The sequence below is a fragment of the Xenopus laevis genome, chromosome 2L, assembly GCF_017654675.1.
Source record: "Xenopus laevis strain J_2021 chromosome 2L, Xenopus_laevis_v10.1, whole genome shotgun sequence".
Classification (NCBI taxonomy): Eukaryota; Metazoa; Chordata; class Amphibia; order Anura; family Pipidae; genus Xenopus; species Xenopus laevis.
Genome location: NC_054373.1, coordinates 50,371,589 through 50,390,218, shown reverse-complemented (window position 1 = coordinate 50,390,218; position 18,630 = coordinate 50,371,589). Strand labels below are relative to the sequence as shown.

Here is an 18,630-nt window from a genome sequence, read left to right as displayed (position 1 = left end):
AACAGGATAATATATATGACCAAGTGATGGTGCTGTTTTCTATTGCATGGAGAATCACTCACAGCAAGTGATATGCAATTACTCTGTATAACAGGGGTGTCCATACTTTTGGCTTCTCTGGGCCACATTGGAAGAAGAAATATGTTCTGGGGCCACACTCGAAATACACACAAACACTAACGCCAACTTTTGATTTATTTTATTGTAAAAGTAAAAGAAAAGAGGGTATCATAAACCTAGTGGGATTTTTGACATTGTGTTTGAGAAACTAATGTATCAATATCTGGTTAAAGTAGTTGCAATTCTTAGTGAATTCTCAAGGTGCTCATCAGATAATGTGGTTATAATTTTACTCTTAGGGGGTTATTATAAAAGTCCGAATTTATCTATATATTTTCTGCTACAAACTTCAATCAAATCTGCTCAGGTTTTTTGCACTTATTTATTATTATATTTTTCCGAAATTTTACTTTGTGGGAAAAAAAGCAGATTTTCAAGATTTTTTCTGATTTTTCATCCGAAAACTTTGGGCAATTGCACGAAACCCATCGCACATCAAAAAATCATTGGGACTTCTCCCATTGACTTATATGCATCCTGGACAGGTCTGAGATGCCGGATTTTCTGATTCTGACTTTTCCATCCTCTGGGTTTAATAAATTCCGAAAAATTCGTGATTTTTTTAAAAGTCCGATTTCATACAAAAATTCGGAGTATAGTAAATAACCCCCCAAGTGTGTTCATTCTTGAAAAAAGTTGCTCACAAACGTAGGCGTTGAATTTGCCAGAGCAGACATTGTTCTTTGATTCTTTCATGAAAATCTGTAATTTTATCATGCTTTTCCAAAAACAACACATAATTCCCCTTGGTAAAATAACCCATCACTATAGGAGAGTGCATGAGTAAGAAGCGTGTAATAGAGCACTATGACTAAAAAAAAGTAGTGTTTATTTGAGCCTGTATAATGTTTAGTAATTTAAGAACAAAACAGTTACTTGTACCTGCGTTTTCCTGCTTGCTGACAAGTAAATATTGTTCAAAATGCAGGGCCACTTGTTTTCAAGTAATACACACCTGTCATTAAACTACATACCTGCTGCTGTCCCTACTTTCTGGGTCCCTCAGTCCTGACCCACCATTTTAAGCCCAATGGCAGCCCTCCTGGGTCTTTAGCTTTCCTGCTAAGCGACACTTGGGGGCACATTTACAAAGCTCGAGTGAAGGATTCGAATAAAAAAAACTTCGAATTTCTAAGTGTTTTTTGGGCTACTTCGACCATCGAATGGGCTACTTCGACCTTCGACTACTACTTCGACTTCGAATCGAACGATTCGAACTAAAAATCGTTCGACTATTCGACCATTCGATAGTCGAAGTACTGTCTCTTTAAGAAAAACTTCGACCCCCTACTTCGGCAGCTAAAAGCTACCGAAGTCAATGTTAGCCTATGGGGAAGGTCCCCATAGGCTTGCCTGAGATTTTTTGATCGAAGGATATTCCTTCGATCGTTGGATTAAAATCCTTCGAATCGTTCGATTCGAAGGATTTAATCGTTTCATCGAACGAATAATCCTTCGATCGTTCGATCGCAGGATTTGCGCTAAATCGTTCGACTTCGATATTCGAAGTCGAACGATTTTAGTTCCTAGTCGAATATCGAGGGTTAATTAACCCTCGATATTCGACCCTTCATACATCTGCCCCTTGTTTTCTGGGGGGAGGAGGTTACACTTTTGCACACAAACTTTTTCTTTAATAAATAGCTCATGTGACAAACAAAAGCAAGAAGTGTGCCTGCTATGCAAAATCCATGATAAATAATACATCGAAGGTGGATTACCCCGGACATTCATTTTTATTATGTTGCATCTTTAGAACCAAGGACAGTTTAGAAAGACACATTTACCCATTTTGAATCTATCAGAATGTGAAGTTTCCAAAAATATAGGTTTCTGTGGTCAACTTCCAGTATGGGGCTTGTCAAATTAGTTGTAATTTCACACAGATGTTAAACTGTAAGAGCTGCAAGTGGGGAAGAAACATACGTGTTGACTTAATGGGATCCTATGTGTTAAATTTATGGTTGCCTTTACTGCTCCCAGCACTTTAAAGAGCTAAATCAAGCTGGGGGGAGATACAAAGGGGTGAAAAAATTCTAAATATAGCAATAACTAGCTTCCAGTTTAGAAATCTGGCTAGGAGGAGCTGTGGAGGGCCACACCATGGATTTTACACTGTTCATCTCGCCATTTTGCCTTTTTGGGAATACATCGAGAAACAGAGTTATAAACTTATTATATACATTATTGAGCGGCTATTGAAGCAGGTCACAGTGGATTTCTTACATTAAAATGTTTCGTGTTACCGTTTCTTTGAGAAACATCTATGGCTTCTGTTATTTTTGCCAGTAAACAATAAGCCTGTTTCATTTTATTACTTCCAGTCAACTCTGGTCCCAGTTCAAAGAAGCTGATAAACCTAATTAGCAGTCCACTATAAAGCCCCCAATGATGAGCTATTCAAAGGCTGCAGCTTAAAGGACCAGTAACATCAAAAACTTTTTTACAAAATTCGTTAGTATACAACGAAAAATAAACACCAAGACAAATTAAACTTTTAAATTGCAAAGTCTTTATTAAGAAATAACTTACCGAAACTCCACTTCCTGTCCTCTTCAGAAACGGCGACCATCCTTCCTGCAGTGATTGATTTCTCCTCCCTGGCTATTCTCCTACTCAGTCCATGTCTCCCAGCACTCAGCGCTGTGCTCAAGGTAGAGAGTCGGGACAGCAACAGCAGCAGCAGCATGTCCAGCAGCAGCCCCCACAGCATCCCATCCAACAGGTCCACGAGTCTGGAGGCTGCACGCTGCTGCAGGAGAAGGCAAGGATTCAGGAAAGGAATCCTCCGCTGCGATTTAGCTAAGGGGAATGTTTGTTTAAAGGTAGATTGGAAGCCCTGAACAAATTGTCCTGTTTACAAAGGAATGGGGAGGTGAGTTTAGTAAACAGTGCCCAACTTTCAAATAAGTGCTTTATAATGATTTAACATACCTTTAAACCCAGGAATAGGAATGTACCTGCTCTAAAAACTTAAAGGGCACCTATCACAGCCAAAATCAAACACATATTAACAATCTGACCAGTACAAGCTAAAAACGTTTAATCAAACTACATATATAGTTTTTTAAAAAAACTGCAGGTTTTAAAAAAATCCCTTACTTTGTCAAATGGGTTCTTTCACTGGTGGAGGCCATACTGTGACTGTAACAGAGACTCTAATATGCAAATTTCAGGAGCATGCTCAGATTGTAACACTGAGTATTCTACCCAGAATGCCTTGTTTTAGTAAACTCCTCCACTAGAAGTATCAGCAGAGTTCCCTATCTTGTCCCCTGCTGCTGATGTCATTATGCAAATGAAGGGCACACAGTAACTTCCAGCAGGTGGCAGCACTACTGAACAGCAGCTAACACAGAGATTTGGCTGACTTGAAAATAGCTTAGAAGGGTTGATAAGCAAGCAAAGAATTTCAACTGAGCATGTGCGAGATTTCAGAGCTACAGTTGGCTGGGAAGATAGGTAGGAGGAGCCAGTGAAATCCAAGATGCCTGCCTCAGCTAGAACTGCAGGGGAGATAGGGGAGATCTTGCAGAAGGTATAGTGAGCTGATCATTTACATTATACAAACAATTCTAACTGTTTTAACCCTTTGCCTGCCAAGCACGTACACCGTACGTTCTGGCAGGCAAGGGCTTTAACTGCCAAGCACGTACATTGTACGTGCTTGCAGTTTTACATGCTGTACTCTGCATCAGCGGCTTTAGCCGCCTCTGCAGAGGTTTAGCAGCATTGACAGCCCCCTGGGCAACGAGGCTGGGGGGCTGTCATGTCGGTCCTGCGACTGGATTGTCGCAGGGCCGACCTAAAAGAGGCAGACACAGCAAATCGCGTGTCTGCCTTGCTGCTCTGCTTCCTCCTGCTCACCTCGTGTTCCAGCGACGCCCACACACTTCCTGCTTGCTGTGAATCTGCAGATCTGCTTCTCTCTCTTCTCCAGCTCTAAGATCAGCCAAAAACGGTAAGTGGCCTTTATTTTACACACTTACATACACCTACCTACATTATACACACATACACACATATTTTAGTATAAAAAAAAATTAAAAAAAACAAAAAAAAACGTTTTTTTTAATTTTTCATTTTCCACTTATATGGACTTATATGCATTTATATACACTTATATGGACTTATATACACACTTATACACACTTATACACTGTCACACAATTCTTGGAAGTGTACACACATTTTATTTTTTTTACTTTTTCATTTCACCAATTTGTGTTTTTTTTACCCATAAAAACTGTTTATTTCAGCAGCGTGACTATTGGATTTCGGCCACTAATTACGCTGTCGGTGCAGTTATTTTGTTATTTCATTGATTTGCACAATTTTTGTGGTTTTATTGCAATTTTATCCCTGGATTATTGTTCCTTATGTATCTTTAGTATAGTTTTGCTTTTTGGTGCTTTGGTATATTATTTTACTTAGATTGATCCATCAGAATATATGCTTTCCAAAAATATATGGTTTTCTGGGGTCTTTTTACAGTTTGGGGGTCTTACGGCACATAACGCACAGTTGGGGTTCTCTTTTCAGCAGCTTAGTTGGCCAACTAATATGCACATTTTTCATTTGGGGCCTAACACACCATATACTTTGGTAAATCTATGCATATTGGGCATCAAACTATTCAGTAGACCTCTGATGTCCATATTTGGGGTGATTTTTCTTTGTACGTAAAACATTGTGTGAGATAAATGTGGCATACTTCAACATTTTTAGGCGATTTTCAGAAATGTAAAAATCTCTATGTTTATAAAAGTTTTGCAGTTTGGTACTTTGCTGTAGAAAGACGTCTTTATCTTGGTTGTTTTCGTCAGAATGTGTACTTTCCAAAAACATATGGTTTTGGGGGGTCTTTGCTGTTAGGAGGGTCTTGAGGCACATAATATGAAGTCAAGGGTCTATGTTCACAGAAGGCGAATCGGCAGCAGAGAAAACTTATATTCACTATTTACATTTGGGGTCCGCACATGCCAGCTGCCTTGGTATATCAATGCATATTGGGCATAAAACTGTTCAGTAGACCCTTGGCATCAGTATTTATGGTGTTTTACAATTGTATGTAAGAAGTTGGGTGAGATAAATGCGGCCAATTGCAATATTTTTAGGCGATTTTCAGAAATGTAAAAACCGTTGCTTTTATCGCCAAATTTAGGAAAGGCTTGCGACTTGGTACTTTGGAGTACAAAGACATGCATACCCAATTTGGATTCGCGGGAATGTGTAATTTCCAAAAATATATGGTTTTCTGGGGCGAACATACTTTTTTCTACCTTTGCCCCCCCCCCAACTATGTAAATGTGTTGATTTTGCAGTACCTGAAATGACAGACTATATGGGGGTCTTCCTTTTGGGGCCCCTATATGCCACGTGCTTGGGTACACCTATACATATTGGGCATCAAACTGTTCAGAGGACCCTAGGCTTTCATATTTGGGGTGATATCTCTTGATACCTAAAAGTATGTGGGTAATACGATGCTGCAGGGTAGAAATTTTGAGGTGATTTTTGGAAATATCACCAAAATCATCAAATTTAGGAATGGTTTGCGGCTTGGTACTTTGGAGTACAAAGACATCCATACCCAATTTAGATTCGTGGGAATGTGTACTTTCCGAAAATATATGGTTTTCTGGAGTGAACTTAATTTTTCCTACATTTGCCCCCCTCAAAACGATGTAAATGTGTTGATTTTGCTGTACCTGAAATGACAGACCATATGGGGGTCTTCCTTTTGGGGCCTCTATATGCCACGTGCTTGGGTACACCTATACATATTGTGCATCAAACTGTTCAGAGGACCCTAGGCTTTCATATTTGGGGTGATTTCTCTTGATACCTAAAAGTATGTGGGTAATACGATGCTGCAGGGTAGAAATTTTGAGGTGATTTTTGGAAATGTCACCAAAATCACCAAATTTAGGAATGGTTTTCGGCTTCGTACTTTGTAGTACAAAGACATGCATACCCAATTTAGATTCGTGGGAATGTGTACTTTCCGAAAATATATGGTTTTCTGGAGTGAACTTAATTTTTCCTACATTTGCCCCCCTCAAAACGATGTAAATGTGTTGATTTTGCTGTACCTGAAATGACAGACCATATGGGGGTCTTCCTTTTGGGGCCTCTATATGCCACGTGCTTGGGTACACCTATACATATTGTGCATCAAACTGTTCAGAGGACCCTAGGCTTTCATATTTGGGGTGATTTCTCTTGATACCTAAAAGTATGTGGGTAATACGATGCTGCAGGGTAGAAATTTTGAGGTGATTTTTGGAAATGTCACCAAAATCACCAAATTTAGGAATGATTTGCGGCATTGTACTTTGGAGTACAAAGACATGCATACCCAATTTAGATTCGTGGGAATGTGTACTTTCCGAAAATATATGGTTTTCTTGGGTGAACTTACTTTTTTCTACTTTTGCCCCCCCCCCCCAAAACGATGTAAATGTGTTGATTTTGCAGTACCTGAAATGACAGACCATATGGGGGGGGTCTTCATTTTAGGGCCTCTATATGCCACGTGCTTGGGAACACCTATACATATTTGGCATAAAACTGTTCAGAGGACCCTAGGCTTTCATATTTGGAGTGATTTGTCTTGATACCTAAAAGTATGTGGGTAATACGATGCTGCAGGGTGGAAATTTTGAGGTGATTTTTGGAAATGTCACCAAAATCACATTTAGGAATGGTTTGTGGCTTGGTACTTTGGAGTAGAAAGACATGCATACCCAATTTGGATTCAGGGGAATGTGTACTTTACGAAAATATATGGTTTTCTGGGGTGAACGTACTTTTTTCTACCTTTGTCCCCCCCCAAACAATGTAAATGTGTTGATTTTGCAGTATCTGAAATGACAGACCAAATGGGGGTCTTCCTTTTGGGGCCCCTGTATGCCACGTGCTTGGGTACACCTATACAAATTGGGCATCAAACTGTTCAGAGGACCCTAGGCTTTCATATTTGGGGTGATATCTCTTGATACCTAAAAGTATGTGGGTAATACGATGCTGCAGGGTAGAAATTTTGAGGTGATTTTTGGAAATGTCGCCAAAATCACCAAATTTAGGAATGGTTTGCGACTTGGTACTTTGGAGTACAAAGACATGCATACCCAATTTAGATTTGTGGGAATGTGTACTTTCCGAAAATATATGGTTTCTGGGGTGAACCTACTTTTTTCTACTTTTGACCGCCCCAAAACGATGTAAATGTGTTGATTTTGCAGTATCTGAAATGACAGACCATATGGGGGTCTCCCTTTTGGGGGCCCTGTATGCCACGTGCTTGGATACACCTATACATATTGGGCATCAAACTGTTTAGAGGACCCTAGGCTTTCATATTTGGGGTGATTTCTCTTGATACCTAAAAGTATGTGGGCAATACGATGCTGCAGGGTAGAAATTTTGAGGTGATTTTTGGAAATGTCGCCAAAATCACCAAATTTAGGAATGGTTTGTGGCTTGGTACTTTGGAGTACAAACACATGCATACCCAATTTAGATTCGTGGGAATGTGTACTTTCCGAAAATATATGGTTTTCTGGGGTGAACATACCTTTTTCTACTTTTGACCCCCCCAAAACGACGTAAATGTGTTGATTTTGCTGTACCTGAAATGACAGACCATATGGGGGTCTTCCTTTTGGGGCCCCTGTATGCCACGTGCTTGGGTACACCTATACATATTGGGCATCAAACTGTTCAGAGGACCCTAGGCTTTCATATTTGGGGTGATATCTCTTGATACCTAAAAGTATGTGGGTAATACGATGCTGCAGGGTAGAAATTTTGAGGTGATTTTTGGAAATGTCACCAAAATCACCAAATTTAGGAATGGTTTGCGACTTGGTACTTTGGAGTACAAAGACATGCATACCCAATTTAGATTTGTGGGAATGTGTACTTTCCGAAAATATATGGTTTCTGGGGTGAACCTACTTTTTTCTACTTTTGACCGCCCCAAAACGATGTAAATGTGTTGATTTTGCAGTATCTGAAATGACAGACCATATGGGGGTCTCCCTTTTGGGGGCCCTGTATGCCACGTGCTTGGATACACCTATACATATTGGGCATCAAACTGTTTAGAGGACCCTAGGCTTTCATATTTGGGGTGATTTCTCTTGATACCTAAAAGTATGTGGGCAATACGATGCTGCAGGGTAGAAATTTTGAGGTGATTTTTGGAAATGTCGCCAAAATCACCAAATTTAGGAATGGTTTGTGGCTTGGTACTTTGGAGTACAAACACATGCATACCCAATTTAGATTCGTGGGAATGTGTACTTTCCGAAAATATATGGTTTTCTGGGGTGAACATACCTTTTTCTACTTTTGACCCCCCCAAAACGACGTAAATGTGTTGATTTTGCTGTACCTGAAATGACAGACCATATGGGGGTCTTCCTTTTGGGGCCCCTGTATGCCACGTGCTTGGGTACACCTATACATATTGGGCATCAAACTGTTCAGAGGACCCTAGGCTTTCATATTTGGGGTGATATCTCTTGATACCTAAAAGTATGTGGGTAATACGATGCTGCAGGGTAGAAATTTTGAGGTGATTTTTGGAAATGTCACCAAAATCACCAAATTTAGGAATGGTTTGCAGCTTTGTACTTTGGAGTACAAAGACATGCATACCCAATTTAGATTCGTGGGAATGTGTACTTTCCGAAAATATATGGTTTTCTGGGGTGAACTTACTTTTTTCTACTTTTGACCCCCCCAAAATGATGTAAATGTGTTGATTTTGCTGTACCTGAAATGACAGACCATATGGGGGTCTTCCTTTTGGGGCCCCTGTATGCCATGTGCTTGGGTACACCTATACATATTGGGCATCAAACTGTTCAGAGGACCCTAGGCTTTCATATTTGGGGTGATTTCTCTTGATACCTAAAAGTATGTGGGTAATACGATGCTGCAGGGTAGAAATTTTGAGGTGATTTTTGGAAATGTCACCAAAATCACCAAATTTAGGAATGGTTTGCGGCTTTGTACTTTGGAGTACAAACACATGCATACCCAATTTAGATTCGTGGGAATGTGTACTTTCCGAAAATATATGGTTTTCTGGGGTGAACCCACTTTTTTCTACTTTTGACCCCCCCCAAAACGATGTAAATGTGTTGATTTTGCAGTACCTGAAATGACAGACCATACGGGGGTCTTCCTTTTGGGGCCCCTGTATGCCACGTGCTTGGGTACACCTATACATATTGGGCATCAAACTGTTCAGAGGACCCTAGGCTTTCATATTTTGGGTGATTTCTCTTGATACCTAAAAGTATGTGGGTAATACGATGCTGCAGGGTAGAAATTTTGAGGTAATTTTTGGAAATGTCACCAAAATCACCAAATTTAGGAATGGTTTGCGGCTTTGTACTTTGGAGTACAAACACATGCATACCCAATTTAGATTCGTGGGAATGTGTACTTTCCGAAAATATATGGTTTTCTGGGGTGAACATACCTTTTTCTACTTTTGACCCCCCCAAAACGACGTAAATGTGTTGATTTTGCAGTATCTGGAATTACAGAACTGATAGCTCAAATGAGGTGTCTACATTTTAGGGCCCCTATATGTCACATGCTTGGGTACACCTATACATATTGGGCATCAAACTGTTCAGTGGACCCCAGGCTTTCATATTTGTGGTGTTTTACATTGATACCTAATGATGTGTGGGAGATACGATTCTGTAGATTGGAAGCTTTGAGGTCATTTTTCAAAAAATTCACCAATTTCTATAAAACATTATAACTTTAGGAAACAATTGCAACTTGGTAGTTTGGAGTACAACGATATGTTTACCCATTTTTGATTCACCAGAATCTGTTCTTTCTAATAATGGGTAGTTTTCTAGGGTAAACCTACTGTTAGTGGAATGTTTGGCATTGAAATCAGAAGTATGCCGTTTGGGGAGCGGTGCTTTGGACATTTGCTAGTGTACTGCTTGTAGATTTTGATCTATACAAGTGAGAAATCTCCATAAAACAATATATATTTGGTATTGCCGCGTTCAGGAGACATAGACCTTTCCAAATCAGCTGTGTTCTCATACATAAAGTAAATAATGTTTCTGATATATGTGATTGTTCTTTGTGAAACATGATTTTTTTCATTTTATTGGACACTTAGAAGCCTATATTTTTTTACAGAAGTAGAATTACACCAAAATTCTTGCATATTTTGAAAGTTCAGGTTGTCCTGAAAAAAACAATATATTGTTTTCCTGGGTAAACTAAAAGACCGCCCCAGGAAGGGCCCTTAAAGTGAAAGAGTGCAAAATATCTAAAAACTGCTTGGCAGTAGATGTTCGCATCTAGGACAAAACGGCTGGCAGGGAAAGGGTTAAAAATCAGATTTCTTGAACTTTCACATAGTGTATTTACTTAGTAAATGATTTTGGTCATGATTGGTGCCCTTTAAGCTGCATTATTTCCCCTATTTTGTGTGACCCTTGCTGGTGGGGACTTATATTGTTGCCTTTAGAGCAAATATGGAACTCGAGAATTTTTCTTATAGTGCTTTTGAAACGACCATGACTCATTTGTTATAAAGTTTTTCTTATGAATCTTTATTTGTTGCTTGAGAAACACATCCCCAACGGTAGCCAGAAATATAGTATTTACAAGTGTGACATCTTTCTACCCGGGTTGCTGCAGCTGTGGGGCAGGGCATAGATTTAAACAGAATCTTTGCCCCAAGATCAACATCTCAGCTACAGAAGCCATAGGAGAAAACATCTCAGGTAAGTCCAGCCTAAGTAATGGTTTGGCTTTAAAAAAAAATTCGATTTGCACCAGGAAGGAAAAGCAAAGCTAATACATATCAGAATCTGTAAATGCTGCAGAAGAACATTCTGCATATTTATGTTCACTTGCAGCCAAGTCCCAAAGCAACATATTTTTTCTTGAGAAAGAAGGCAATGTATACAAAAACAAAGCTCTAACATGGCCACCATCCTTCTGTAAGACTAATATATTGTTGAGAGAATAATCCATGGTACACAGCCTGGGTGCTGCAGCTAGCTTAGGTCATATTACAATTATTGTCATATTTGGCCTTCTCCTCAACCACCCATGCTTTGAATGTGCTGCTAATTTATGTGCTCTATAATGATGTGCCTGTATAACTCCTATAGTATTATATTCTTATAGCTTACTCACTGGCCTGAGACAAGTAGATCCAACAGAGCACATCAATGTTAGAATTCAACTATCTGAAAATGTAGTTGCTTCTAGTAACAGTACCATGGAGTAGTGAGTTCCACGATATAAAACCATGATCTGCAACCTCATATAGATGTGCATCTGCAATGTCATAGTCCAATCAGAGAGGCCTTGGACTTCCACATGACTGTTTATAAACAGTGGTGAGTCTCAAACACACAGCTCTCTGGAGACAATTAGGCCCATCATTTGCCGGAAGTGCTGTTTTGCTGCTGCTGTTCTGCCAGGGCTTGCTGCAGTCTCACCCTCTTGCGAGAATAGTGCTGCCAATGTAAGATTTGCTGTTCATCTATGAATTTGGCACACTGGGCATTTACCAGCTCCTTCCGGAAGTGTTCATACTGAAGAAGTTCCAACATATGTAAGCACTGTGGGTACCTGGAAAAGAGCAAAACACTAATAAACCAGCTATCTTGTCTCCCATTGAAGTTTCAGAACACAAATGACTTCCCTATGCAGTTTCATTAATAACACAAAATAAACTCTTCTGTGCTCTCCACTTTAAGACTTGCAGGAATGCTTTAACCCTCCAAGAAAGCTTTATGGCTTCCAGTCTGCACAGAAGATCCACAGTAGTACTCGATATTGCAAAATAATGTTACTATATTAAGTGTGTATAGTAGATAATGCACTGCATATAAAAATTATACATTAATGCACAAATAGGCCGAAGAGCAACTAACGATTCATTAAAAATTAGACTAAATAAAGGATATATTGTGTACATAGGACATTCTGTACCAGGGTATATGGGTAGCAGTACAAACACTCAGTGAATTGGGCTCCCACAGGTGCCTACTCTGCATGCACAGAATTTGCCTAGCCCACGGATATCAGTAATAGGGGGCTGCTGATTTTATAAATTGTAGGATCCCATAAACACTAGGGAGGGAGATGTTAGTCCTATGGTTATAAGCAATCAACCACATATGCTGGCTAAATGCATCAACTAAGAAGGTTTTCAGATTGTTAAACCAAATGCCCCATTCTCTGAGTGATGGCCAGCCCTCCAGCCATCTCAACCCATCTGTAGCTTCATGTTAGGTCAGCAAAGTCTTTGGAACAAAAGACTTCCTGTGCAACTTCAGAGGAAACCAAATCTACTCATTACAACTATTTCTTATGCAAACTACTTAAAACGAACACTAAATGGACCTATCCATATTTTCATGTGTATCCATGATGATAATTCCAGCACTCACATTTCTGACAGATATCAGGCATAAATGTTGTGCATTCTATATCAGCAATGAACTATAACCTCATATTTTATAGAAGGTATGATCTAGGTCAGTGCTATCCAACTATGATTCACTATACTATATGCTCAAGAGGGTAAATAAAATATTTTGGATGGCCATATGCAGCCCTTGGGCATTCAGTTGTACAGTACAGCAGAGATTTAGGTATTCTTTAAAGGAACAGTAACATCAAAAAAATTAAAGTGTTTTAAAGTAATAAAAATATAATGTAGAGTTGGCCTGAACTGGTAAAACATCTGTGCTTGCCTCAGAAACTCTACTATTGTTTATATAAATAAGCTGCTGTTTAGCAATGGGGGCAGCCATTCAAAGGAGAAACAGCTCAGGTTACACAGCAGATAAGCTCTTTAGAACATAATGGTGTATCTGTTTTCCACTATTTAACCAGTGCCATATAGCCTTTTTTAAATTGCTACACCACCATTGCTACACAGCAGTTTGTTTATATGAACTATAGTAGTGTTTCTGAAGCCAACACATCAGTTTTACCAGTGCAGGGAAACATTATATTATATTTTAATTAGTTTGAAACATTTTTATTTTGTGGTGTTACTGTTCCTTTAAGAGCTTACAATTAACTGTCTGTACTCGGTCAAGTTGTGAAATAATAGAAATACATAGCCTTCTGTGCAGAATTCACAGTTGTCACAGTTTAATTTGCCCTGTGTTTTACACTGCTCTTGTTGAACTAAAAAAACAGTCCTAATTCCTAAGGCAGTTATACAAATTATTAGGGATGCACCGAATCCACTATTTGGGATTCGGCCGAATCCCCGAATCATTGGTGAAAGATCTGGCCGAATACCGAACTGAATCCTGATTTGCACTTGCAAAATAGGGTCACCCCTAATTTACATATGCAAATATTCGGCCAGGCACAAGGATTCTGGCGAATACGAATCCTGCTGAAAAAGGCCGAATCCTTGCCGAATCCTGGATTCGGTGCATCCCTACTAATTATACATTATGTACTTACTTTAAATATTTGGCATATTCTGGCTCTTTCCAGTACAGCAGATATTTCATATAATTCACAAAGGGCTTGTCCTTAAAGTATCCTCTTTGGGCCAAAACTGTGGAGGAAAAAAGCACACCTGTTTTAATGCATTTAGGAGATTGTAACACATTAAGTGAAAATTCCAGTAATTATCAGAAGTAACCAAACAGTGTAAAGCAAGAGAGCTGCAAGCAGGAAGTAGTGTTCTGGCTATTATGTTACCCATCCAGTCACTCCAGCCTTTATACATTACATTTTTGGCTAACTAACTATATTAGATACATTTTTTATTTTGCATTGCCTACGTATTTAACCAATTTTTATTTTTACACTGAACAATTCCTTTAAGGGAAGTAAGCGTCATCATTCACAATTGTATCAAGTTCAATTATCTGTTCTTTGTAAAGGACAGTCATATCAGTTGGGCACTATTTCCTACAATGTAGACTGTCTCATGGAGGGATCAGCCGTCTGAAGTTCAGCAGCCCTATTGCTTGAAGCCTGTCAGGGTAGAAGCCTACCATGAAGGCGAATATCAAATTCACAGACTGTTAATCCCTTTCTCAAACTGCTATATCTGATAACTGTAAATATAAGTATTTATTATAAACACCATCTCATCATATACTCAGTTTATACTCAGTTTATGTATAATGCAACTGTTTACCACAGGCATTAAGGCAATAACAAAAGCTTTAAGCATTAATAATGCTAGCTACATTCACTCTATCATCCAAAAATTCAAGGAAACCCAAAAACTGGGGTTTCATATAGGTTTAAATATACTCTACTATTACTCTGCACAGTGTCTTTTTGTGTATAACATATGCATCCTTCTTTGTAGCACTGCAGGCAGCAATGCATAGATTTGTATGGCTGTAGAGGCCAATCTATAATGTACATAACTTACGAGATGTTAATAGTATATCTCTCCTTTCCTAAACCATGACAACCTTATTTAATAAGAACCAGTGGGAATCATTTACTAACACTGGACAATTGTGCCTCTGGGAAGTAAGCCATGGTGATCAAAAGAAAGCACTCTTTTTTAAGGTTTATGTTGAACAAAGGTGTTAATTGCCCCTTTAACAAAAAACACCTAGCAAACAGCATCCCACATATGCAATCACTATAGGATAAACAATTGTTTCGAGGACAGATATTTAGTACAAAAAGCAATATGGTAGTGATGATCTGATGTAAAATGGATTGTTCACCTTAATACACTTTTTCAGTTCAGTTTGCAGATTGTTTACCAGAAATAAAGCCTTTTTTCAATTGCTTTCTATTTGTGACCATTTTTTCTAATATTGATGTTTTTAAAGTTTAATTTTTCAGCTTTCTAAAGCAGCTATAGAAAGGGGATGCATTAAACTGTGTAAACTGTTCTAAATGAATACATTCGTTGATAATAATAGTGATTGTAATCACTAACCTGATACCTAAAGCGGTTACTGTGCAAGCATTACAGAGTGCTTCTCTTGCTTCTTTTACTTTCTTTGCGCGAGTGCACATATGCAGTAAAATGAGGGGCGAACTTTAAAAAAAAAAAAAAAAAAGTTCTCTCTACTGCATGTGTGTCTGCCCCAGGCATTGACAAAAGAAAAAAAAGAGGATATTTCCAAGGTGCTCACTCAGAAGAACCCCTGGCCGTGCATGCTTTCTACTAACAGGGGCACAGGTCCAAGGTATAAGTTGATTCCTTTAAGTCTACACGACATTTACAGTTGCAATGGAACTTCAATTAAAGAATTTGTATCCTTTCAAGAGACCCTTGCCACATTAATCATTTAGACCTTTGGATGCAATTTTGTTACCAACATGCGATCACATAAATGACCGAAGGTTTGCCTTATCTTTTGATCGAGAAACCCAACCCCAAGAGTTGTCATTTTACTGGAAAGATCAGAAAGTATTCCAGCAATGACACCGGCTATTTTATTTGTAAGTGAAAACCTTTCCTCTTAGCTAACCCTTGCATATACAAATATAAAAAAAAAATTGTAGTGGTTTCCTTTTGTACCAGACGGACAAACCCAAGTAGCATTCAAAAAACTTTCCTAATCCCTCTCAGCTTGGGTATATATATTTGATAAACGCCTGCTGTATAAGGTATAAAGTACATTCATTTCTGTGTTCCCCGTTCTCTTCACCGTTTAATTGTGTAGCCAGGGCATGGCGATGGACATCAGGTCCCCCATTCTGGTGCACAAACAAGATTCTGAGATGATACAAGGCTTGTCTTAATAACAGTGTCCACATATGGCTGCTGCCTGCTTTCTATAATTATGAATTCCCAGACTAAAGGAAACAAGATTCAAATAATTTATATAGTGTAATTGAAGTTCCTTTTGCTTGACTGATGTGATAAAATAGGATTATGAATCTTTTTTTGGGTGACGGGTCCCCTTTAAATGTCATCAGAAATGAAACAGGGATTGGGAAATACTCACAGTTAAGGTAATTTGGATTTGCCAAACACTGAACGAATTCTAATTCTAACTGGAAGCGAATCCGCTGCTGCTCATCTGAAATGTAAACATAAGTTTTTTTTAATCAGTGTTCCAGTATTAAGGAATATCTCATTTTTAGGGTTTTAGAGAAAAAAAAAAAACTTGATTTTTTAGAGAAAAAATGTTAAATGAAAATTGTAATAAATCGGTCCCGTAAGCTTGTATGCGCAATAAATGGCAGAGGAACAATGTTTTTGCTATCTAAAAACAGAAAACAGCCTGACAGAAATACAAACTATATCTAAATATTTATTGATATACAATACACAAGAGCCATGAATATCTTGTAAATTATATCCTTATAAACGGTGAGTTCTGATGTCATCATTTATAAACGGTGAGTTCTGATGTCATTTCTTTTCATTTGAAAATTTTTTTATTTTTTTAATATGACAACATACTGCTGACATTTATCTTCATTATACAGCATTATTTACACCGCTTACTATATACCTTCTTATGCATACAATTACATTTATAACCCAAAAAACAAAAACAAAAAAAAAAACACATAAGTACACATAAGGTTGTTATACTATGGAGTTATTAAGGACTAACAATATTAAATATAGCAGACCATATAAAATATATACCATAGCTTATGGTCAACGTCAGTCTATTCCCGTGTAAATTGGATATTTGGAGATATAAGGCTCCCAAATTTGACAGAACTTATTAACCTCATTATTTACCAGTGCCGTTATTTTCTCCATTACCAATACCTCCCTAATTTTAGCCTGAATAAAATCCCACATATGAGGAATTGAACCTTTCCAATGTTTAGCTATGCACATTCTAGTAGCCAAGCATATTTTAAGTATCAGTAATGCAGTAGGCTCGTTATATGTTTTATTTTTTGGTATTAGATTTAATAAGGCAATTTTTGGGCAGGGTAAAATATTTAACCTGCATATCCTGCATATTTCCTGAAATACCCATTTCCATACCTTTTTTATTTGAGGGCAATCCCACCACATATGCATATATGTCCCTACCTCCCCACATCCCCTAAAGCATTGGGGAGAGATCGTATTTTGCATTTTATGGAGTTTCTGCGGTGTCATATACCATCTTGCAACTGTTTTATATCCGTTCTCTTTTAATAAAGTAAATAAAGTTTTAATAAATATTTGTTGAGATTTTGAAGATATTTTGGTATATCTGACTCCATGATTTCTCCTCTATTTCTCCTCTATTAAAATACCTAAGTCTTCTTCCCATTTAGTTTGAAATCCCGAAATCTGATGTCATTTCTGTTACATGACTCACTAAAACTTGTGTATTATAATAAATAAAGTACCCCCAGTTGCAAAATATGAGGATATTAGAAGTCACCTCGGAGTTCCATGACCTGTATACAAACACTCGGCCGAAGGGCCATGAAACTCCTCTGTAACTTATAATATCCTTATATTTTGCAAGAGGGGGTACTTTATTCACTATATAAACAGCAATCTGAAAATATTTTGGTTTAGAAGATCTATATTTGATAAATACTATATATACACGTGTGGGTTTCCTCCAGTTTTTCTTAGACGCCCCAAAAACAAACAGGCAAGTTTAATGGACCCGAGTAAGTGACAGGGACCTTATACTGTAAACTCTATTGGACAGGGACCAATGTTCTTCTGTAAATTATGTTAGTGCCAGCAGCTAGAACTGACTGTAGCCCAACTCTACTGCTTCTAGAAGCCTTACATTTTTCATTCCGAATAGTTCGTACTTAAAATACAGTCCCATCACATAGACCTGAGCATTTCCCATAGACCTGAGCAGCCAGGGTCTCAGAGGCATTTTAATCTCGCTGCCTCCGACATCTATTACCTGTCTCCATCGTTGCAGCCATAACAGCGCTATTAGACAAATAAGCTTCCAATGTCCACGGCAATAAAAACGTAACGTAACCAATTAACCCGGAAATGACGAAATGCCTGTAAAAGAACGTCTCAGCTGACGCAAGACGATTCGAATGCGTGCCAAGCCTCGTTCTGGAGCAGATAGGAAGTTGTCATAATACACGGACAAAGTGGCGTCTATTATTGTCTGTGCTGTAGTAATAGTGATGAAAGTGTCACTAACTGTAAAATGTGGAATTGTAGGAGCAGCAGAACATAGCTAGATCCAAGTATAGCGGCGACACAACTGTATAGTAGTTTAGTTTGAACTTTACGTGTAAAGCTGAGATCCTATGCGCATACAGCTCATTCCCTGATCAATCTAAAGCTGATTAAAGCAAAAAATGCTGCGCTTTTAGCCTAACCGCTATCCTATCCTTAAATCTAATGCCCCAAAATAATATAGATTTTTATTGATATGAACAATTATTTTACCTTCTATCTTAAACTTAATCTTCCCAAATAAAGAATGTTGATTAGTAACAGTTATCACATATTTATAATGCTCCAACTAGTGTTGCCACCTTTTTTTGGAAAAAAATACCAGCCTTTCTATATATTTTGATTTTTTCCCTATTAAT

The 18,630-nt window shown here is 38.3% G+C and overlaps 1 protein-coding gene across 1 annotated transcript; it reads right to left on the bottom strand.

The window, feature by feature from the left end:
- Positions 1–10,720: 10,720 nt before the first annotated feature.
- On the bottom strand, positions 10,721–18,034 carry med31.L (mediator complex subunit 31 L homeolog). Its single transcript, NM_001096032.1, is given in 4 exon segments — positions 10,721–11,760; positions 13,621–13,717; positions 16,095–16,169; positions 17,979–18,034. Coding segments are annotated over 4 exon segments (387 nt in total). The 5' UTR covers positions 18,001–18,034; the 3' UTR covers positions 10,721–11,567.
- Positions 18,035–18,630: the final 596 nt, after the last annotated feature.